This window comes from Porites lutea, chromosome 12 (genome assembly GCF_958299795.1).
Source record: "Porites lutea chromosome 12, jaPorLute2.1, whole genome shotgun sequence".
NCBI classification, from domain to species: domain Eukaryota; kingdom Metazoa; phylum Cnidaria; class Anthozoa; order Scleractinia; family Poritidae; genus Porites; species Porites lutea.
In genome coordinates, this window is record NC_133212.1 from 19,476,131 (window position 1) to 19,499,572 (window position 23,442).

Genomic DNA, 23,442 nt, shown 5'->3' on the forward strand with positions numbered 1-23,442 from the left:
CGAAATGCCAGCATAAAGAGGGATTGTTTTTCGCCCTGCACAGTTTAACGAAGTTGCAGCTGTTAAACAAGCAAATTTAGTTAAAAGAAGTTTAACTAAGTGGAGTTAAAAGAACCAGAATTCGAGTTATCGGGGTAAATTTCAGTGACTTTTTAATCAAGGGAAAGGAAATTTAGTTCGAGTTGGCGGGGAATTCGAGTTATCCGAGTAAAAATGACTGGAAAGTGGGGTGAAATCCAAGGCAAATTGGACTTAGTGCGAGTTAGCGGGGGGTTCGAGTTACCTGAGTTCGAGTTATAAATACAGTTTTTCTCATTAGCATACGACTTAACCCACAGAAAGCGTCACTGAATGCACGAATGAAATTCAAAAGTTTATAAAAGAGTTGATTATTTTGAGCAATTTGTGGAATTTTCCGCGCTTTACAAGCAATAACAAAGGAAATAGCAGCCATCGAAAACTGCGAAATTGCTGGGTGGCTTGTACAATGTACAATTCTTTCTAAAGTTTAGAGTTTTCCAAAATTATTTCCCCGAAACTATTTGGTATATCGGGCTCATATTTGTGCAGATCACTGAATTGTTGAAAGGTAAACAAAGATTCGCCTTTACTCTAACACCCCACGCCGCATATCACTGGCACAATAACTCAACCGTTGGAAACCGATGGAGTATAAATTTCAAACACTTTCATAGTCAAACGCAGAAAAATAAAATTCTCGCATAATCATCATAAATTTCTTCAGCCTCTGATGTTGTTTCAACAGGGACCAGCTTGTCGGTTAGCACGAGAAAAACCCTATTTTTTTCAATTCCGGTGAACAGTGATTGAATAAATTCCTCTGAAGACGAAACAGATATTTTCATTTGGACATCTGTTGCGTGGAAGTGCATATAGGTATTCATAACGTGACTTGCATTCCCAAACACTGCACACGTACCTGGCTTTCGACGTATTCACTGAGTTCTTCAGTCGAGGTGGGGCTTCTCTCGTATAATCACCATGGATAACGAAACCTCCACAGTCCCTGATACTGTTCGAACAGGAGTCTGTTATTTGGTTGCTGCTTTGTATTTACTCGCATCTACTCTAACAGTTACGACAAATGGCCTATTACTGCTCGTTATATTCAAGGATCCACTAAAGTGCTTCAGGCGACCATTTGCGGTGTATATCGCAGGACTTGCAACCACTGATTTTCTGTTTGGTGCAGTCGGTGACACCATTACAGCCAAGAATAAAATTTATTGTGCTAAGAACGAAGACGGTGAAACAACGTTTTACTATGTCGTGGATTATTTCATCGATAACTCAGCTACCGTGTTGGTTGTTGCTTTGTCAGTTGACAGACTTCTCGCAGTCGCTTTTCCAATTTTTTACCGCTGCACTGTCAGGAATACTCATGCTGTCTTCGTGGTTGTGTGCGCCTGGGTTTATAGTCTTTCGTTTAGTTTAATTCAGCTTACAAACGTTCCTGGGGATATTTACGACACTGTTGACGTCCATTTACATGTGACATTTGCATTAACAACAACGGGAATTATTTACTGCATCATCTACAGGACTATTCGTAAAAGAAGGAAGTTTTTCCTTGGCGCTAAAGAAACTGCAACGCGCAGAACTAATCAACGCTTGAAAAGTTTTAAAAACGAGAAAGAGTCTGCTCTCACGGCCTTCCTGATACTACTTGCTTTGGTTATAACACAAATTCCTTACCTTGCGATGATTGTTCTCCGGGCAAACTGTAAGAGCTGTCGCGTAACCACATGGTATTTCATTTGCCAGGAGTGCGCTGATTTCCTTTTATGCGTAAGTGCTATTGCAAACCCTGTCTTGTATGGCTGGCGAGTAAAGCAGTTTCAAAGATCGTTCATGGTGGTTTTCTGCGGAAAAAAGAGCCGTAATACAGAGCTTGGAAAGTCACGAAATACTACTTTTGAAAAAACCTTGGAATTAGATTGAATACTGTACAGACATTGTGTTTTAAAAGTTCAAAAACATTATTTATTCCATTTTAATTTTCTCTCTCCTTTTCTTTTATGTTCAGCAAAAATTTTCACGTGAGCCTCCTAGGAAACCAGTTTTCGTTTTTATTTTTCTTTCCATGTAGGGATGAAATTTCTTTAGTTCTCTAACAGCAGATCAAAATAATTTTTACGCTTGAGGACGCCGGGCATTAAAAAAGTTTTCTTTTGCGTCAGTTTTTTTACCGGCCTTTTTCAGTGCAATTCTTGACTAGTCACCACGATACCGCAAAGTAAACTTCATGCAACCAGAGATGCGACTTAACGGCATTTTTTGAGAAATCACAGCAAACTATGTATTTCAGAAGAATTGCTCTAAGGACTGCAATAACATTTTTGCCAGCTTACATCTGCGATAAAAGTTGCATAAAAAATCCCACATGTAAACAGTGTTAAGCGTGCAATGCATCATTCTGCCGAGATATTTTCATTTCTAGAAGGATGCTCTCATTACATGTACTTCAGCTATCAAATGAATATAGGAATGTTTTAAAATTAAATTTTTTTTATTTGTTCTCCTGATCTTTACATTTTATGACATTTATGCCTGAAAATTGACCTGTAAGAATTGCCCCCTTACACAAAGCCAAGGTGCAAGGCTGGAGAGGAAGGGAAGGCGAGAATTTCATCGTCCTTTCCTTCCCATGATGTGCCTCGGGCTTTGCTGGGTTCCAGTATCGTGCATTATCTCGCGCAGCGCTTGCAAGAGCTTTTTTACAAAGGGGTAAGAGCTTGCGCCTTTGTTTTCGATCTCAACGCGTCCGTGCCTTTCGTTTGTTCATTATGAAAAATGAAACTTGGACAGTTTCTAAGGCTACAAGAATCGGAACTTGCTCATCGATAGGCGTTTTATTTCTCGTGGCATCAGTTCTTACAGTGACAACAAACGGCCCTTTGTTGTTGGTGATATTCAAGGATCCACTGAAATGCTTCAGACGACCGTTCGCTGTGTTAATTGCTGGGTTAGCGGTCACTAATTTCCTTTTCGGTGCAGTTGTTGACACCACCGCCGCAAAGAATGAATACCACTGCGTTCAAGACACCGATGGAAAAACCAAATTTGCCTCTGTAGCGGATTATTTCATCGATAACTCAGCAACTTTACTAGTTTTTGCTCTGTCAGTTGATAGGCTCCTCGCTGTTGTTTTTCCATTTTTTTACCGCTACTCCGTGAAGTCAATCCACGCGTGCATAGCGGCTGTTGCCATTTGGAGTTTCTCGCTTGCGTTCAGTTTAATTCAGCTAACAGAATTTCCACAAGATATTTACGACACGATCGATGTCCATCTCCATGTGACATTTGTACTAACAGCAACCACAATCATTTACTGCGTCATTCATTGGACCATTCGCAAGAGAAGAGTATTTTTCCCTATCGCTTCAAGGGATTCATGTCGCAACTCGGAACAAAGCTGGAGAAATTTCAAACGCGAGAGAGAATTCGCGTTGACCGCTTTTCTGATACTTCTTGCTTTGGTTATCACGCAGATTCCTTACCTTGTGATGATAATAGTTAAAGCAAACTGTGAAAGTTGTCTCGAAACAACTTGGTACTTCGTGGGTTTTAAGGTCTCCAACTTCCTTTTATGCGGAAGTGTTATTGCAAACCCTTTTTTGTACGCCTGGAGAGTAAAGATGTTTCGAAACTCTTTCATGATCGTCTTCTGCAAATCTCGAATCCGTCACAAAGCACAGGAGATTTCCTTGAGACAACTTGAAGGAAGAAAATCAACAAATTATCGCAAAGAGTTAAGTTTTATGCATATATAAGAACTACGTAGAACGACTTATAATCTGTTCAATCGATAAAAAAAAAATCTTCAACGATCATATCGATTACAACCTACGATCATTGTGAGATCGACCCACTTAATTTGAGGCCAGTTTCCATATCATTCATTTTTAGTAACCTTAAAGTTAAGGGATCATGTGGTAAGCAATGCAAATCATGTACGCGGTAATCTCCGGACGCTCTTGGGAGTAAAACTTTACCAACTTGATTAATTCACTGTCCCATACATATGCTATGCATGCAAACGCTTTTTGCCTTCAACAACGCATTTCAAGTTTTCTGTTTGTTTCAGTAAAAGAGATAGACATTAACTTAATGAGATCCGCAAATATTTTATTAATTATAACACAATCTGACCAGCACTGTACTCACTTTCGCTTTTTGTTTATGAGTATTACTTGACTGTATAAATAATGCGTGGCGCTGTGCGGAAATTGTAACCCTGACTTTTCAAACAAACAAAGAAGTTTGTTTCTCTTTAATATGACTGAGCAAATTCAGTATTTTTTGAGAGACAAAATTTGTCTAATGGCTTTGGTATCGTTCAATAGCTACCTCAAATTGGATTTCAAAAACTGCATCCTTTGTTGACTTCATTCTATTATTAAATATTAATGAACAATACATAAGGTCAATTTCCTTCTTCTCGTTTCTTTCTTTTCGTAATTGTTTATGAATTGTTTATGCGCACTCTAACCACTAGGCACGCGATAGGGCCATTTATACGATGAAAATAAGACGCGAACTTTCCGTGTAAACGGCACATTTCGTCAAAAATAAGACGCGACTTAACTACGACGCGTCTTATTTTAGAACAGCCCTTAACATCTATTCTTAGATAGGACGCGTCTTAGCTAACACGAGAAAAACTTCGTAGAAATGACCTTCGCGTCTTATAAGAGACGCGGAAAATTTTTCGCTTGCCTCGCGGCGGACTGGCAGGCTACTGGCACGGAAGTTGTTAACCATTTACAACGCGTTTTCGTTTCCTTGGGTTGTCATCTATTCCAAAACTTTTAAGCTTTATTTGTTTCTTCGCTCAAGTGTAATAAGCACGCCGACAAAGGTAAAACGAGACACGTGATCCACCGCTGAAGAAAAAGAGAAGACTCCCCCATTTTCATAAAAAAAGGTCTTCAAAATATTGCCTCTGCGGCAAATCGCAACATGACGCCGTAACTTTGAAAGGCGCGCCGTGTTGGATTGCCGTTACTACGGGCAACATTCACATGAAAACGAGTCAAGAACAGAAATAAGAAGCGAACCATTTATACGAGCTGTTTTCGTCTTAGATAAGACATGCTCGTATAATTTTGCTCGTATGATGGTACAGTTCGCGTCTTATTTAGGACACGTCTTATTTTTTCCTCGTATAAATGGCCGTAATGCCTGGTTTCGATACAATCACTGTTACGGCTGAAACAATTGCCAACAGCACCTGCATCTACTGCGAACGTATTAGTTTGAAAAGGAAAAGTAAAACCATTTATCGATCATCTTTTTATTTTACAATCAAGCGTTAACATATTCATGAAAGTTTCTTGCTATTATATATAAATTCAACACATACACAAGCTGTGTATCTACTAAAAAATGTAACATCTAACCATTTTCAATTATTCAATTATGATTTCAGTTATTGGAAAAAAAATGTACTTTTTTAAAATTTATTTACAAGGTTACCTTTGAGATTAAAATGTCTCTTTAATGAACGTTTCTTAAATTTAAGTTTGCATACTTTGTGCCACTGAATTATGATTCACTTGTTTGTCTTTCTTAAGTTATCAAGTAGTTTATAACAATTGCTGATAAAACTCCTGAATCCTTAACTCTCAAGCGAACGTTAATGCTAATAGTCTCCCTCGTAGCCTTTTTTGTCTCGTCGCGCAAAGGTCCTCCGACTCTGAGAATGCTAAGTGTAAATAAAAAAATCGTTTCCTCAGACACTGGATCAAAGTTTTTGCTTTACCAAACAATAATTTTCATTTACTGGATACGTTAAATGTTTTCTTTAATACTGTTCAATCGGGGACGGACTCGAAAGGACCCATTTGTCCATGGCCGGTTGGATAGCTCGACATTTCCACCCGATAAATCACTATCCAGTCGATGACTAGTAGAAGAAAGAAGAACAGTGTTTTACCCAGGGGATAGACTACATACATTTTGAACAACTGGAGTTTGATTTTGTTTATCCACCTTTCTGACAGGAAACGCTAAATGTGGTCATTTAAATGAAAAGTATATAAGCGTTGTTATTGTTTTTTTTTCCTGAGGGTTCTATTTGATTTCTGTAGTTTGATGTGCTACGGCTAACTTGTTGGGAAGATGAATTTTTTATTCTATACCCCACATCACCCATCCGGCTCCCCAACACTCTGCAATTTAGGCTTCAACCTCTGTAAGTCCTTTAAAAACCGGTTATGAAGTTGTACAAGCTCCGCGCTTACAATCCGCAGTTTACGGTCTCATGCAGTCTACTTTTGTTTATTTTTGTTTGTTTATGTTTACTGGCAAGTGCTCTTTAGGCTAGCTTCCTTACATTCTCCATAAGACAGTCTATGAACAGGCGAAGGCAAATCGCTAACAAGTTGGTTTCTTATCACATCGGCGATGGAAGAGTAAGGCAGCACTTTGGAAAAGAACAAGAATTCCAAGTCCTTTGCGTTAACCGCGCGAAGTCCCATCAACTTGAGAAGAATTTTGCCGAAGCGAAACGTTTCGTCGGGAAAACGGGTTTTGCAGTAACGTTCCATAGCGGATAAAACGACTTCCTGGCTTGTTTCTGCATCTGGCAAGCAGCCGGCTTCTACGCTGTCTATGGACAAAAAGAACCACGTAGAGTTAGTATGGCGTCCATTCTTCAACTCTCAGATCACACCTTTTCCTAATTTTTGCGGAGGGTTTTAGTGAAACACAGTGATATTTGGCATCTCGTCGAAAGCGAGGGATTATGGAACTCGAAACAGGTACGTATAGATACGTTAAAATTTCGATTCGTTTCTGGGAAACTGCCCACCTACCCCTCCCGTGAGCCAACATTTTGCCCTAAGTGAGAAGTAAGTGTTAATGTTGGCTTAGGGGAGGGGGTAGATGGGTGGGCAGTTTCCCAGAAACGTGTAATGATCCAAAATTTCCGAGGGCCATAAGTATATATTATATTTGTTCGAGGTTGCAGCTCAAACAGCAAAGAGAGAAGACAAGAAAAGGAAAGGAAAAGGCCTAGAATATAAATTTCAGAAACTTTCGTTTCAGGTTGATTTGGCTAACACTCCTCACCTGAAGAAAACAAAACCATGACTCTAAGACATGCGTATTCAGCTTCCTCCAAACCACGCAGGCGCAGCAGACATTCATGGAAATTGGCCAGCGTCTGCTTGAGTCGTAGTTTGCGTTCGTTACACATTCCCGTGCAAGTGTCAATCTCGTAGGCTAACGCTACGGAATCGATTTGCAAATCATACTGGGCTGCGATTAAAATGAACAGGTCGCTCCAACAACAGCGTAACATGCTGTATTGTTCGCAGATATCAAGATTAGCAAACATCGGCACGTGCTGAACCCATTTTAACGCCGCAGTGAAGAGTGTCCACACCTTGTGACTTGGACTGGACTTCATGTTAGGGGAGTTAGGAGCAGAAGTTATTGCAGCTCTGGTGCTTCGTTCCAGCTGCGTCAGCAGTGTTATCAAGTCATATTGCGAGGTGAACGACTTGGACGACCTCGATAGGTAGGAGTATTTTGTGGGTCTCCCTCTTCTGATGGCTGAAATAAATAAGAATATTGAGCATAAAACATAAATGAAGCCATGAATAGTGAAAAGAAATACTGAGCTAAAACATTAGCGACAGCCTATAGCTGTAAGATGCGAGGACGGCGACGGCAGGGAAACTGTCGCTTAAAAAGTGAGTTCGCAGTGTCTCAATCTTCATCGTGGTTATTCCAACTAGCTTGTCAAATGTATACGAAATCTCCTGGAGTTGAATCCCTAAGAACCTCATCCAAGTTCAGAAAGAGAAAGAAAATTCCTTTGTTGCTTGTTTACGTTCTCCGTTAAACATGGAATTTGACAGTTTCACGTCGCAGTCTTGGAAAAACGGCAAAGAAATGTACAAAAAAAGTGTGCTGCACTTCAGTTAATAAACCTATTGCTTTTTTGACGTTCTCATTGCCGTCGCCGTCGCCGATCTTAAAATCCCCATTTACTGAGAGTGTAAGAGTGTGAGAGTGCAAGACACTCGCTTGTAACTCCTGATCGCTCCAACGCGTTTCCGCTGTTTTTTTTTTTCCACATTCTCATTCTTCAAGATGACAAACGGAAAAAGGCTTTGTCATTTGTTAGAACTCTTTTACCAAATTTTGGCTAACTAAGGCAATGCAGGGAAAAATATCGTAATGACATAAAATTGCGTGCCACCCTTTTGTTGCCTTGACATGCAAAAGAGAGTTGAAAAAAATGACGATAGATTTTTCATGCATCTGATTAAATCCTATTTCTAGAATTTCGCGTTTAAACTTGGTCAATAAGGGTATATTTAAGGAAGATCACCACTGTATCTGAGTATAAAAATCTCGAACTAGGACGAGAAAGCCAAAAAACGGCACAATTTGCATTGGTTAGAGGGAGAGAAGAATTTTTTTAAAAGATGATATAAAATGATGAAAAACAACCAACAAAACTGAAGGTGCTACTGTTTCTGAGATACAATATAACGGTTTGTTACGATTACAAAAAAGAAAAGAAAAGAAAGAAAAACATTTAACGCACACAGTTACGGTCATTTTCACTAGTAAATAGTGGCAAAAGTGCACAGTCATGGTATAGAGTTGCAAAGCATACTTCGAACGCAGTTTTACCCAAATTTATATTTTTTAAAGTTATAGGTTGTCATAACACCGAATTGATGTCCACCCTTCCAGTGTCATTTATTTCTAAGATGACACATCTTTATACTATCTAACGGTAGCACTTATGTCATGCCACAGATAACAGGGGTAATACACAAAGGATCTCTTATGTAAGGTAATGTAAATTCCAGTGCTAAGTATAGTTAAAAACATACCATCTCTTCTCATCCCAACTCCAACGCACTTCTGGAATCTGCAGTATTGACATTGTGTTCGATTTTGGCGATCGATGCGGCAGTTCCCAGAGGATTCACAGCTGTAAGACAACTTGTACCGCACCGTTCGGTTGAAAAAGCATTTGCAGCCTTCGCATGTAAAAACGCCATAGTGTCTACCGGACGACGGCGCGTTGCAAACCGCGCAATCGATCGTCTTTTCTGGGTTATCGTACCAATAAACTTCATGAAGCTGTGACCACGACATTTTTTTTTCTAGGTTTGGAGAACTATATCTCTGTGTGCCCGACCGTTAACACTGCTCACCCGCCCCGATTCCGCCGCGAGATAAGTGTGACATAAACCTTAATAAATGTTTCATAGACTTCTCCGGCCGTCTTATTGGAGGTTTTAAGCGTGGAATTGACCGGTATGGAACAAAGGTATCGCAAGGTGTTAAGGTGAAAAAGGGCATTGTCCCAATAAAATTACTGACAAATTCTGGAATGTTCCCTGCATTCCGTTAAATAAACTTAACTTCTGCAAGTTTTTTCCCCCAATGTTTACTTTCCTTTCCTGCTCCTGTTGAGTAGACAATCGATTGTTTTCCAAATCTTTAATGCAATACATGTCGTTCTAATTTACTTGTCACAGAAATAATTAATTCATGCATATTACAAGGTACGTGTCAGTCACCTACTGTCAAATGGAAGGAGGCTTTGTTTCCAGGAATAAAAAAACACACAAAGAAAAAGTAATCCTATTTTTTTTCTCGTAACTTCTGTCTCTATCCGTATAACATGTTTGTGAATAACTCCTCAGCAAATGTGAAAAAATGTTACAGCCGACTTCTGTCAGAAATGAACAGGCACCTCAAATGCATTTCATGGTTCCCTTTCAAATTTCGATCTATTTCTTGCTTATCCTTTACTTAATGAAAAATTTCCACAATAGGTCATTTGAAGCGAAGTCCCTCTATTATTCAATATATTTTAAGTCGGGAAGTATCAACTTTTATTAGCCCTTAAGTAAATATTTAAAAAAAAAATTAAAAAAAACAAACAAACAAATATCCAACAGGGATAGACCACTAAAACCACAACTCCTTATTTATAGTTTAAAAGATGGTACGACTCCTATAAGGAAAAAAGTTCTGTTCAAACCGATTTATTCTACTACTGATAACGGGCCTGTCACGTCGCCAACTGAGGAAAGTGAGTTTGGGAGTAAGAACGCCCTTTTCCTCAACAAAGATTTTCAGGATTTGCTGGCAAATTTCTTTTGATCATTATTATTAAATGCCTCGTGCCATGGATGACCAGTTACCACTGCTTTTATTCAAATGATTCAGTTTAGGAAAAAGATCGCAAAACGTCCGTATAGAACAGGGTAATTTGGCCAAACACTTGACGACTGGTGTTGTACCAGGAACACAAGAGTTAATCGCGCGATGAATTCACCACCGGTAAAAACCATTGTTTCAAGTAAAGATTTCCAAAGGATTTCTCTAAACAATAACATAATCGTCCTGTGGCAGTGCCATCACCGTTTTTGAATCCACGTGTCTGGTTTCATTTAACTGAACCGAGGACGAGAAGTGTTCGGAAAAACATGTTGTAAATCGAGCTCAATGGCTTAAAATTCAAGTAAAACGTATAAAAAAAACTAAACGGAGTCCCCCCCGCCCCTACAAGCCTACAAGCGGGAGCGAGGTACTGCACCAGAAAATCCCTTTTCGACAACTATCTTTTTAATGGTCACACTCCAAGACTTACTCCAAAGACTTCAAAATAATAGCCACGTGGACCGAGATAGGTTTGGTTCGGGTATTACACGAAAGATTTAGAAACATGGAAAAGAGTAAGTTGGAAAAAGAGAAGCAGAAGAGAAAGTCTTATTTTACACGGCTCTGAGAAAAAGATAAAACGAAAATGTCAAAGGTGTGATAACATTTCTAATCTACCATTAAATTTTCCCAATACACTATGAATATTTTATGTTAACATCAAAATCCATTTGGTGCCTTTCCACAGCTCTTACATCACATGGTTTTAGAACTATCTACTTTAAAGTTATTGATTCAAATACGTCTTTTTTTTTCATTTTAACCTTGTCTTGACCTTCGAGTATCTTTCTGTCCTAGGCGCGCGGTTTAACTTACAAGATTTGTTCCCGTAAGCCAAGTTGGTGAAGTTACCAGCCCCATGCATACCAAACCAGAATGTTTCATCAATGCAGACGACAAACAAAATTCACCCTGCCGATTCCTAACGCACTGAAAATGAAAATCCAAGAAGTTATATTCTAAATATTAGGCAAAGTGTTGAAATACAAATGACAATAGAAAGGTACAATTAGAGTTTGATTTGACTGGAAATTTAATATCCACAGATTCAAAAGTTAGAACCACCCAACATGCTAATGCACTTGGCTATCAAGTTGAAATGGTGTTTTTGTGGAAAGAACCTCTAGCGTCCGTTTCTCTTTTTCAAAGATACATTTTAAAGAAGTTATATAAAGCCTGAGTGAGAGTCAGAGCAAGCGTACTGTGCATCTCGCGAACAAACATAGCTTTCATTCTTTCACGTAACTTGGCCATGAAAAGCAGTCAGTGTTATATATATAGTTCCAGTCACTTTGGAACTGCCATCATTGATGAATAGGATGTCTTGTCGGCTTTTCAAGTAATCACCGGTATTTCAGTTGTAGTAGAGATGTGAAGATAACTAACCTAGGTTAGATACTGTGGTTTGGGCATCAAGTTATGAAAAGCGCTTCTCCCTTTAAGTCCCAATGGTGACCAAAATCAATTTTCTCCTAGCGATATCCATACATTGTCAAGAGATTAGGTTATGAGAATTGACAAAATGATCACCAAAGAGAAAATGCCTTGATCTTTTATGAAATTCTCTCAACTAATTCTTTAAGAAAAGTATAGACATCAGTTTGGAGAATTTGTATGTGGATATTGGCGCTTAAAGGGTTAACGCACTTACAATCGGGTGATTTACACTTCTTCTCCAGGTGTTTTTTTGTATACGCGTCTTACCTATTGCATGTTAACAACTGACAAGGAGGGTGGTTGGAAATCGAAATTTCAAGTTAGAGATTTGCAAGCACCGAATAATTCACGTTAATGGCGGCACTGTTACCAAAATTCAGCACTTAAGAACTTTCTAATTTTTTGGGCCGGAAAACAGTGGAGTCAACGCGAGCAGGTAGAAATATTATGAACACCCTTTGTTAATACTGTATCATTTTAGTTTGACTTTCTATGACAGTAGATTTTCTGTTGTGACTAGTGCTCCTTTTACGCTAACAAAACTTTTAGATTAAACAGTTTAGTTTTAACAAAACAAAGCCTGAAAAATTGATACATATACACTAATTCTAGAAACACTATTCACGCAAACAGACAAGACTTAACGTTACTACCAATTCCTCTATTGAATTAGATTGTCCTTGTTGAATTTGCTTTTAAATGCAAATTATATTGATTTTAAACAAATGTGTTGATTTGTTTTAAATACAAAGTTCCGTGGCATCGTATCATGGCAATACCAAGGATGAGTCAGTAGACGCGAACGTTCCACAGTTCAATAACGAAGCACTATGATCCAATCGTCCGTCTGATAGCTTATAACATCCAACTATAATTTATTTAAAATAACATTAGAGCAGATGCAAACAAAAGATCCAGCTGCTTAACAGCGTTTAGAGATTTAACTGCATTAAGGATATTAACTTGAAAAGTATCGATCATCGAGAAGATGTTTCCTTCTTTCAATAACAAGCCTGCGTGGACTGAAGAAAACGAAGTTCACCCTTAATGGCTATATTAACGCCTTTTCCATCACTCCACTTTGCTAACCCATAATTATTCCCTTAAGAAGCCTCGTGCCTTTCATAATGGCTTTCTTCTCGGGTGAAAGGCCATTCGAAGTCAGTGTGGAATGCGAATACTTCATTCACACCTCTAGGTGTGGTCATACGAAAAGGATTCCATCATTGACTATGCCACGCGCAAAACAACTAATTGTTTTTACTGCCTCGATAATAATTTAAACAAGCGCTTCCACCTACAGTAACTCAAACGTTTCATTAACCGTGGGGACTCAAAATTTCTCTGTAAAACCGCGCAAACAGGTGGAATTTCATACAGTGAAGTAAGAACAACTGAGATTCACTACCCAGAGAACAGAACAAAGCAAAAGAACGAAAGCCATAGATATTGACAACCTATCCGAATTAACAAGTGCAACCGCATACAATTAAGTCTAAACAACTAAGATTCTCTACCCAGAAAACAAAAACACAGCGAAAACCAATGAAAGTTTTTCACTACCAAATCAAATTAACATGTCACGGGGTTTATTTGATTTGTCCCTCTACGAACTTTTTGTAAGAGGGCTTTTTATTTGTCAGAATAGAGCGGCAAGACTATACCGCAGGTCTGTCAATCCTAAATAGTATACACGAGGGAGATAGTTTTTCAGCAAAAAATCTTTGAAAAAGAGTCTTTCATTGTCAATATGACTGGCCTGGCCAGTCGCCAGTTGAGACTTTTTATAAAGCGCCCTAAGAAACGGCCTAAAGCAAGAAGTCTCAAAGAATTGTCCTATGTGATAAAAAATGCCTTCTGTAAACGGAAGTACTTAAAAGGATGTAAGTCCAGAGCATTCCAAACCACTTGAATTGAACGTTTCGAAGCATTTCTGGCCACCTGCTCTCTGGATCCTGATCTTGACTTGTGTTTTGTGCAAACGTGAATTGAATATGTTTAAATGCACAAACAACTGACACACAGGCACAGTATACTGACTATACTAGGGGGCTTAAGGAACGACGACGGCGACCCTGACGGCAACGAGAACGGCAAAAAAGCAATAATGAAGTTAAGAAAACAACGACTCCGCACGTGCAAGACGCTTTTTTGTACCTTTCTTTGCCGTCGTTGCACGACTGCGACGTGAAACTGCTTAATTTCACTTCTTGTGGAGGACGTGAACACGCTGCCTTTTTCTTTTACTGAACTTCGATACTGTCCTTTAGAAAAGTCAAAGTCAGAAAAATTCGCCAACATTTGACGAATTGAACGAGATGGAATCATCAATCAGTCTCTTTTTTTGTCCCTTTAATCAATTAATTATTTAACTATCAGCTTTCCTCGCCAAAAGGATAATTAGACGACTTCTTTTGAGAAAACGTCTAATGAAGAAGAAGTTTAAAGTTCGTCAGTTCAATTTCACTTGAACTTAGAGGAGCAAACGTTACCCGCAAAGTTGGCAGTCAAAGCTTTTATGGCTATAACATACTAAAACAAAGAGAAAAAGGAGCTCATTTGAAAACTTAAGATCAATTCTCATTTTTACTGATTAAAATATTTGCGTCAATGTGGAAAGACGTGGACACAGGCTCAAATGCTGAAATTCCGCGCTGTTAAGGCCATTTTTCGGCAATTTCAGTTGTCCTGGCTATTTTTACCATCTTTAACGCATTCTTGCTCGCAATGAGTAAGCCGGGATTGAAGGCAATTTTACTGGAAGTAGTCACAGCGATGTCTCAAAGAAACGGCGCGCGAAACTTGATACGATTTTGGGCGATTTGGGGCAAATCACATCAAATATTGCAGTAGGTTTGCCCAGAAACTTCAATAAAATTACCGCTGGGGCAAAAGTTTCACTGAAAATCGAATCAAAAAAGCAAAAATTTGTATAATAGAGAGGTTAAGCGTCACGTTTACGGCAAACGCGAATGTGACCACGTGACCACGTTTCTCCTTTACTTGTCGTTTACTGTTCATCATTTCAACACATAAATTAGTAGTTTCACGCAGTTTTTCATCCATAAGAATTGTTTTGAGCTGTTTTTATCTGCTTATTTTCTATTTTGAGAAATTCTCAACTTGAATCTGACGTTTGCCGTTTGCCGTATACGTGATACTTAAACTCTCTAACTGCTAACAACGTGAACCGTGAACTTTGCCATTGTTATATGAAACCGCCACTTAAGTTGAATGCAGTTTTTCCAAGAAAAACTAACATTTCCGTCGATTTTCGCAATATTACTCGAACTCCTCCAAGCAGTGCTGTAAGTAATAAAGTATAATACAGCCACAAGTTTAAAGTGACGATTCAAAGAATGCCCTATGTTGTTTACATCTAAAGGTATAAAACTTTCCTTTTAGCAGGACACGTGCCTGAAACAATAATATCCAAAAATAAAATCCTCATTACATAAGGATCAAAACATTTTAGCAATAGGCCCCTTGTTTTTCAAAGTTTTTCCCCTTTATCTAAAACCCTTTCAGGTTCAAAGTGTCTTCTGGTAGCATAGACATTGCTACCCTGAAATCCTTATTACAAAGGGATGGGCCCCTTTATCTAATTCAATGAAGCTAAAATTCTTACAGGTTCAAGGTAATTCTGGTGGCACAGAAATTGCTGTCCTGACAGGCACAAAAACATATCTTCGGTCGACACAAGATTAAAGTCCTTCATTGAATAGATGGAGACAATGTAAAGCTTTGATTCAGTCCTTACTGTATTTTTTCAACTCTTTGTATCTGTATCACTGTTTTTGAAGCCTGAAAATCTTACAAGTATAAGATGATTCTACAGGTGGATAAAATTGCAGCCTTTCCATGCGCACACTAAGAAACCATTGTAGGGCGGAGTTTAGTGCCACGCATCAAAATTTCCAGATTATTTTTCGAATCTCTTTCGGTAAAAAACTGAAAATAACAGCACCACAGCTAAGTACTGGTCAATAGCTTTCCTATCAACGATACATGAATGTAACACTAAACGGTTTTATCCCAGCTCAGACTCAAACGTAGAACCACCTTGTACAGCGCCATAAACACCACCATACTTCGCGGAAAAAACAGCTCATTAGCTTTCATTTGAAAGGTTACAGTTTAGGATTTGATCCACAAATGTTTGAACCACTTTGAACAGCACACTAAATAGCTAGGACCACTTGGTCACAATTTAGGATTTCATCTACAGACTCAAAAATTAGAATTTAAATAATGGGGATGAAGTTGTTAAGTTGTTACTCGTATTATTGAATAGTTAATGAAGAACATTGATAATCGGAATCACGTGTTTTTTTTAAAGATATTTTTACCATAGCTTCTATTTGACATCGACGAGGCCAAGGTGCTATTTATACCGGATGTCTCCTCCCTCATGAAAAGTGAATTTTGCATTTTTAATGTTACAGTTTCTCCAGGAACTATAACCACTATAGTAATTCTAAAAAATATCGTCGATTTTCTTTTAATCTTGTGAAAATTTAAGGGACAAGAAAACGAGAACCATATTTGGGTTCGCTTCAGTTGCACCAGTAAAAATTACAGCTGAGAGAAAAACAACAATAATAGATAGATGAGAAAATCAGACATTGGTTTTCCAACTGACGTTTAGAAAAGTTCGCCTTTTATTACAAACAAGAATGTGTCAAAGAATGTATCATAGTGCTACAACCTTCTGGCCCCAGTTATTCAAAAGGTGAATAACTCCATACAGTGGATAAATCACTATCCAACGGATTTTGCATTTGCTTTCCCTGATACTTATCCGGTGGATAGCTCTATCTAACGTTTGATAAATCAGGGCCTGGTTGAAAACTTTTTCGAATCCTTCCTTTATTTTTCGAGAACCGGCAACCTTTGTGTAGACGTCTCCTATTTCCTAAGAATCGGTGGTTAGACAATAAAAGCATGCTTACGACCTAGACAGAGAGTTAAAGCGAGTTTTAATGTCTTAACTTCGCTACAGTTTCCGACCACCATTAAACAACCGAGTTCCTGGGGGGTGGCCTTCTTATAAGGCTCTGTTTACATGGAGTGGGGGACCCCGGTCTAGTGGGGTAGGTTTCTTTTGTTTTGTGTCCCCCAGAGCGTGAAAACAAAAGAAACCAACCCCACCAGACCCGGGTGCCCCACTCCATGTAGACAGGCCCTTAATCACAGACTTATCATTTATACTTCATCACTCTCTCCCTTCTCGGCTGAAAACGGAATTTGAATCGGTTCTATCAGCTTTACCTGCTAAGCGACGCAACGTTCCTGTTTCTTTGAGCTTGACTTCCATACAATCTGTTCTCGTCAGTCTGCATGGGATATATTTAGGCAATCCCAGCCACCACAGGCAAACGTGACTATTTATCAAGCGACTATAGACATGCCATGTTTTTTTTGACACGATTTTCGTGCGAAAAATGACGGAGACCGTTCGCCTATAGTGTTTACAGATCGCATGGAAACCAAGCTTTAAGAGACTGTTCCCCTCTTCTCTTCGTTACTTTTAGTGTTACACGTAAGGCGACAATAAGAAGGCAAAGTGAAATGATGAACCAAGAAAAGTCCTTAAGATCCACCATATTTTTACAAGTACATCAGTGAGAATTTTCAAGACTTCCAAAAGGCAAGCAGCACAGGCGTACCAACATTTTTAAGAGCACCCCAAATAAGCGCACCTCGACTTCACAATTTTTCCACGTGTTCTGCAAAGAGAACTACATCTGCAGTGTTAACAAAGTAATTAAGGATTTACACCAAGAAAGGCCAACACGAGGTGGTTGTATCATTCTTGAGTGCCACGCGTCCATTGTTAAATCTTACGAAATGTAAGATAACAACAATAGTTGTTTTTCGTCGGCAGAGCTATTAAGAAACACAGACAAAAAACGCATTATCAATAGATATTCTCTTACGACTGAGTAGTGACGGGTTGCGATATTACACCGGCTATTAATTCCTTGCCTATTGATTGCTGTAAACGTGTAGGGTAATTTTCAACAATAGTCAACCTGTTCGTTTCAACGGGCCGTGTTTGATTGCACAGAGGCCGTCACATAAAATTTGGAAAAATATAAGGAAATTGCGGAAAACCAATATGAAAATCGGTCTGATTTCACAAAGGTCGTCTGGGAAAATCTTCAGTCACAAATATTTACTGTAAGCCATTGCAGGAAATTAAGCACTGGAAACCAATTTGAAAGGAAATAAACTGTCCCCATAGCGTCTGAGGCCTCTATTCAAAGCCTTTGACAACTCGCGCATCAACGGAAGCAGACCTCGTCTCAATACTGTAGACCCAACTATAAATGATTGGCGTCAAAAACCTCCAACTGAGGATTAGTATCTAGTGGAGGAAAATCAGGGGACAAACGTACGTAACTGCCTCAAGAGAACCTCGCAGGTGGGCGATTAGACTATCTCAGTAGAGGATGAGGTGATATTCGGTAACGAAATATCAAAAAGTAACCTCACAGGTGGGCGATTACCAGTGACTATCTCAATAGAGGCCTTAGTTCGCCCCATACAAGGGAATCCAAGACCGTCTTAGATTCTGGATTCCACGCCATGGATTCTGGATTCCAGTCGTTAGTGGGATCGGGATTCCTTGAGATATATTCCGGATTCCAAAGCCCACGATTCCGAATTCCACACAAAAAAGGTCTTGGATTTCCTTACATGGGGCGACTTAGTGTAACAGAGACAGTTGCAGTCAATTGAGAATTAAACCTCCGACAAAAATGTGCCATCGTACATGCAAACAGCTGCTGATCTTATCAGAACTGTAATGCAGTATTTACTCGATGAAACGCCGCAGACAGAACCAGAATTACCGGTACCAAGAAACGCCGCACCTAATCAGAAGAATGCGGCGTTTATTCGCGGACTATAAGCAAAAATAGAAGTTGAACCTCTCTAAAACGGCCACCTTGGGGGAAGAAGAAAGTGGCCGTTGTAGAGACGTTTTAAACAAGAGTCAATCCATGGATTTTTTGTCCGTCGGGGCAAGAAAATAAGTGACCGTTGTAGAGAGGTGGCCATTGGCGAAGGATTAAATGTACCAACTACAGAAAGACTCGGTAATCTCAACATCTAGACACACGTTTCGATCTCAGCAAAAAAAGCAAGGCACTGGAATTTTAAAACATCTTTCTCCTTTAGATAACATTTACAAATGGCTTACCGTAACTGTGGTCAGTGATTTCGAAATAAACGCCGCCCTCGAATAAATAAACGCCACAGCGGAAACGCTAAAAATTTAATAAACACGCCCCAGTTGCTGAAAAACTGGATAGCGCTATCCGGCGGATAAATCTCTTTCCAGTGGATAGTGCAATTGGTTTGCCTAATACTTATCCACTGCATAGTGATTAATCCGATGGATAGCGATCCAGCTTTTCAACAACTGGGGCCTGGACTATATTTTTACAAAACATTTCGTTTCAGAAGATTAGGAATGGCCCACTGAAGACAAAAAAGAACTGAACGTCGCATGAAGAGTACAAAATATGCAATTGAACACGGATCAACATTCGGAGTGTCCTAAAGAGGAAGCAGGACTATCATTTTAGAAAATTTAACGTTTGCACCTTGGAAATTTCTGAATAGGAAATGCTGCAAAGAGCACAGCGTGAAACTTTGAACTGAATAAATATTTAGCGGATTTTTTAGAAAACGGTAAACGACCTTTGTTTCAACAGCTGAATTCAACTTACTCAACCAAAACGTTTGATCGTTTTCTCTTGCGGTAAATGTCGGCAGACACTGACAAGTAAAGGTCCGTGGCTACCAGCAGGTTCGCCATTGTCCGAAATTATCCGACACGTTTATAGCAGAACAATAGGAAAGAAAGTGATAGTTGGTATAAATAAAACAACCAGTTTTATAGCGTCTTAAGAGATTATCCGTTTAGGTGTGGCGGTTCTTTTGGCTTTTTTATCTTCAACTGCTTTAAATATGTAAATACACTAAGCGTTTCTTAATCTTAGATTTTGTAAACAGGGGATATTTAGACGAATGATACACAAAGAATAAAGCCAATTAAGTAAGCACGAAGGCGAAGGTGTATTAAGTTAGAAAACAACAACACTGCACGTTTATAAGACGTTTTGTGGAGGAATTCAACAAAATTTGATGGATTTTCATTTTACTTTCGGGATGCATTCTTCATGAATTCATCTCCAGGACAATTCGTCCGCGCATTTAACAAATTGAGCCAGCGTTGCAACAACTGCGATAAATGTTTAAAAAACGAAAATATACCATTGCCGTTTTCGGTGCCGTTACCGTTATGTTTCTTAAAGTAGGTACCCTATGAGACTACGACGGTTACTTCTGTTGAGTAACTGGGCGAAATAGAATAATCCGAAAAACGTTTGTAAGGATGCGAAGTCTATTTGTCAACGACGTTTTCAATGGCTTCGCGTTGTCGGATCGTAAAGTTCCTCATCTCTTAGCTATTTGTAACAACGACCGGAAAGGGCGACAACGACTTGTTTAAACCGATTTCAGAAGAAAAGAAATGACAAAACAAAACAAAAACAAAAAAACAAATCCCATACCCTGGTTCAAGAAAGCACAACACTCTACCCTATTTCAGAGACACACGACTAAATCTACACCCAATGTAAAACTAAGAGAGTTCAAAAACCAAACCCTTTGCGCTGCAAATACAAGGCTAACATAGCCATCCCAACCCTACCCTGCGAGCAGAGGCCCTTCGATCTTCCTAGATAAGACTTACCTAGGAATATCGAAGGGCCTCTGCTCGCAGGGTATCCCAACCCCAGACTGTACAGCTTCAGAGACCTACGAGAAAATGGTAAGCCCAACAAGCAGGAAACTCTTGACGCACATGGTAAGGTAAAAGCACAGGCCACCCAAGGTTGCCCGATTTTCATGACTTGCACCAGTCATGATATAGCCTGCGTAGCAGGCGTCGAATGGGGTAGGGGATAGGGAAAAAGGAAAAAAGGGAGGGGGGTAGGGGAAAGAATTTGGTGCTTTTCTCCCTCTCCCTACCCCTCCCCTTTTTGCGCCTGCCACGCAGGCTAGTCATGATATGAATTGAAAGTTGAAGTTTGAAAACGTCTGTTTAATGCTATTGCTGATTCAGTATTTTTGTTCTCTAATGGAAGCCCCGGTTTTCGTCGGGAACGTATAGGTGGAGTTTAAATGTGCAACAAATCAATCAAAATCAGATCGAAAGAAAAAAAAGACAGCAAAACTGACACTCGCAAAGCAAACAACATGACAATTAGCAACTCACTGGCAACAAGAGAATTACAAATAAATAGATAATAATAATAATAATAATAAAATTCTTTATTAAAATCTTATAAAAATCTTATAAAAAAAACTACACACAAAACTTCTGCAAAATATTCATAAAAATAAAACGTCCACATCAATATTATGTAAATACAAATTTCCGGCAAAACCCCTTCACAATTCAGAATTCTAAGATACTAATTAAAAACTAAATATATGTCCACGATAGAAAACTACTTACAATTGTGAATTACTTTAAGAGTGGGAAAAGGAAAATCAAGCATTACTAAGAAAAAATAATAATAATAATAATAACAAGATCAAGAAGAACAAGAAGAAGAAGTTAAACTACTTTGGACTCAATTGTCCTTAATAATAACACATCGTTCAACTACTTTCAGATATGCTTTCCTTAACCCTTTAAGTGATAAGTATCAAATTTCTCCTTGAAATGTCAATGCTTTACAAAACAAAGTGGAGAATTGAGTACATGATCACAGAAGGTGATTCTAGTTGATACTTCAACAAATTCTCCCCACTTGTTCTATGAAAAACATATAGGGACAACAAATGAGAATTTGCATTTTGATATAACGGTGTAAAGGGTTAAATGATTTTATCTGTTATTCTTTACCACGCAGTTCTAATTTACAAGTCTGGAGCTAAAACCCATCGAAAAACAGTTTCACGTCGCTGGAACGAGTCCTGAATGTGAAAATGAATATTAATCGACAGAACAATTACCAGTGGCCTCACTGATTATAGAGCAAAATGCGATTCTAAAGAGGACACCTGCTTTAGTCAAAATAACTCCAAGGGGAGCCTCTGAAAAATTAAGCCTATTATGTCTCAATAAATTACATGAAAGATAGTGTTAAATAAAGTAAAACACAAAGGACGCCATCTTTAAGAAGATTCTTTCCCCTAGATTAAATTATGATGTGCTGTTTGCATCGTAACTAGCGGACCAATTTGATTAATTTTATTTTGTCATTAAACTTTTATAAGCCAAGGAAGCAGTTGTCACACTCTAAATCTTTGAAACAGGAGACAATAATTTACATTTCATTTTTTAGTCGCCATTTGCCATTTGTCTTTATCACCTGAACAAATCTAACTATTTTAAATGACTTATTTGAGATTTGTCCGGTCCTTCTTCGGTAGAAAATTCTCATTTTTGATTCTCTTCTTGATATGAAGTCAATAATTCTCACAGTCCGTAAACAAATTAGACATCGGAAATGAAAACTGCGAAGAAACTAATTAGTTCCGTTCTAACGACCAATAAACAGGCTTGTTTTTGGACGCTAGCCACCTGAACGAATAAATGATCATTTCTGAAAGTCAAGAATGTCAGTAGCTTTAATCTGCTCAATTTCTTATTAACGTAATTCGCGAGCTTTCTTCACATCGTTCGAATAGCACGCAAGCAAGATTGTTGAGCCCGAGTGAAAGAAATGTCCAAAGGAGAGTGCCTGAACAAGGAGGATCTTCACCTCGCATTTGGAATTTTTTATTTGTGCCTCTCGCCTATTGCTACGGTCACAAATAGTTTTATGCTCTATGTTGCGAGGAGAGACCCACATCGACAGTTTAACAAACCCACGAATGTCTTCAACCTTGGGATAGCTAGAATCTATGTTTTCACCGCGCTCATTGTCCTACCGTTTATTGGCATCGACAGCATTTTACAAAGTCAACATTTGTCTCCAGAAGGGATGGACGCAGCAAAGTTGTTTCAAGATTTCCTCGTGTGTTTTGTTATAAGCAGCGGATGCGTTACATATCTGGTCATTTCCATCGAACGATCCACTGCCGTTGTCTTCCCCGTGTTGAATCGAAAACATGTGACCGTAAGACGAGCTAGAATACTTAACACGACTATAACAGGAATATGTCTTTTATTTTCATGCATCTTATTAACTGGCATTGCCCCTAAATACTTTTACTTTGCATTTATACCCATTTTTCTTTGGTTACCATGTTTAGGTCTCTTAATACTACCCGCTATAGGTCTATACGCACTTAGACGCCAGGCTAGGAAAATTGTAGCCACCATGCAAACCGAGTGTCTCACATGCGAGGCTTATAACCAAAAGGAAAAAGCAAGGCGAAATGCGCAAATTAGGCGATACTTGTTGGAGTCATTAAGAGTGACAATTACTTCAATCATAATATTAGGGTTTTTCACCGTGGTTAAGATTCTTGAAATGACGCGCTTGGAGCTCTCGTGTGATGAACTTCTGGAACATTTGTCCTACACAATATTGTTTGTTCCTGTGACTTTAAATCCTGTTATACTTTTGAAAAAGATTCCGGCATACTGGAAGGCAGCGAAACATATTTGGAACCGGAGATAAAAGACCTTGCAGGAGCATATCATCAGACTTTAACTTTTCTTCCAATTAGTGGCATAAGGACGTAACGGAAACACCTTCCCCGTAATTTACTCCAAGAAAGAGGTTATTTTCATTCAGTGATGATATG

General features: G+C 38.9%; 4 protein-coding genes across 4 annotated transcripts; 3 read left to right on the forward strand and 1 right to left on the reverse strand.

The window, feature by feature from the left end:
- Positions 1-948: 948 nt before the first annotated feature.
- LOC140922083 (melanopsin-A-like) lies at positions 949-2,067 on the forward strand. Its single transcript, XM_073372103.1, has one exon. The coding sequence runs from the start codon at positions 1,003-1,005 to the stop codon at positions 1,960-1,962; it is 960 nt and encodes a 319-aa protein (XP_073228204.1). The 5' UTR covers positions 949-1,002; the 3' UTR covers positions 1,963-2,067.
- Positions 2,068-2,777: 710 nt separating this feature from the next.
- LOC140953836 (uncharacterized) lies at positions 2,778-3,794 on the forward strand. The gene has a single exon (XM_073403216.1). It carries the CDS (start codon positions 2,808-2,810, stop codon positions 3,792-3,794), a length of 987 nt encoding a protein of 328 aa, XP_073259317.1. The 5' UTR covers positions 2,778-2,807.
- Positions 3,795-6,293: 2,499 nt separating this feature from the next.
- On the reverse strand, positions 6,294-9,463 carry LOC140953520 (COUP transcription factor 2-like). The gene is made up of 3 exons (XM_073402922.1): positions 8,880-9,463; positions 7,096-7,581; positions 6,294-6,634 (listed from the first exon to the last, which is right to left on the reverse strand). The coding sequence occupies exons 1-3, from the start codon at positions 9,145-9,147 to the stop codon at positions 6,324-6,326; spliced, it is 1,065 nt and encodes a 354-aa protein (XP_073259023.1). The 5' UTR covers positions 9,148-9,463; the 3' UTR covers positions 6,294-6,323.
- Positions 9,464-22,383: 12,920 nt separating this feature from the next.
- Positions 22,384-23,369, forward strand: LOC140921993 (uncharacterized). The gene has a single exon (XM_073372014.1). It carries the CDS (start codon positions 22,413-22,415, stop codon positions 23,313-23,315), a length of 903 nt encoding a protein of 300 aa, XP_073228115.1. The 5' UTR covers positions 22,384-22,412; the 3' UTR covers positions 23,316-23,369.
- Positions 23,370-23,442: the final 73 nt, after the last annotated feature.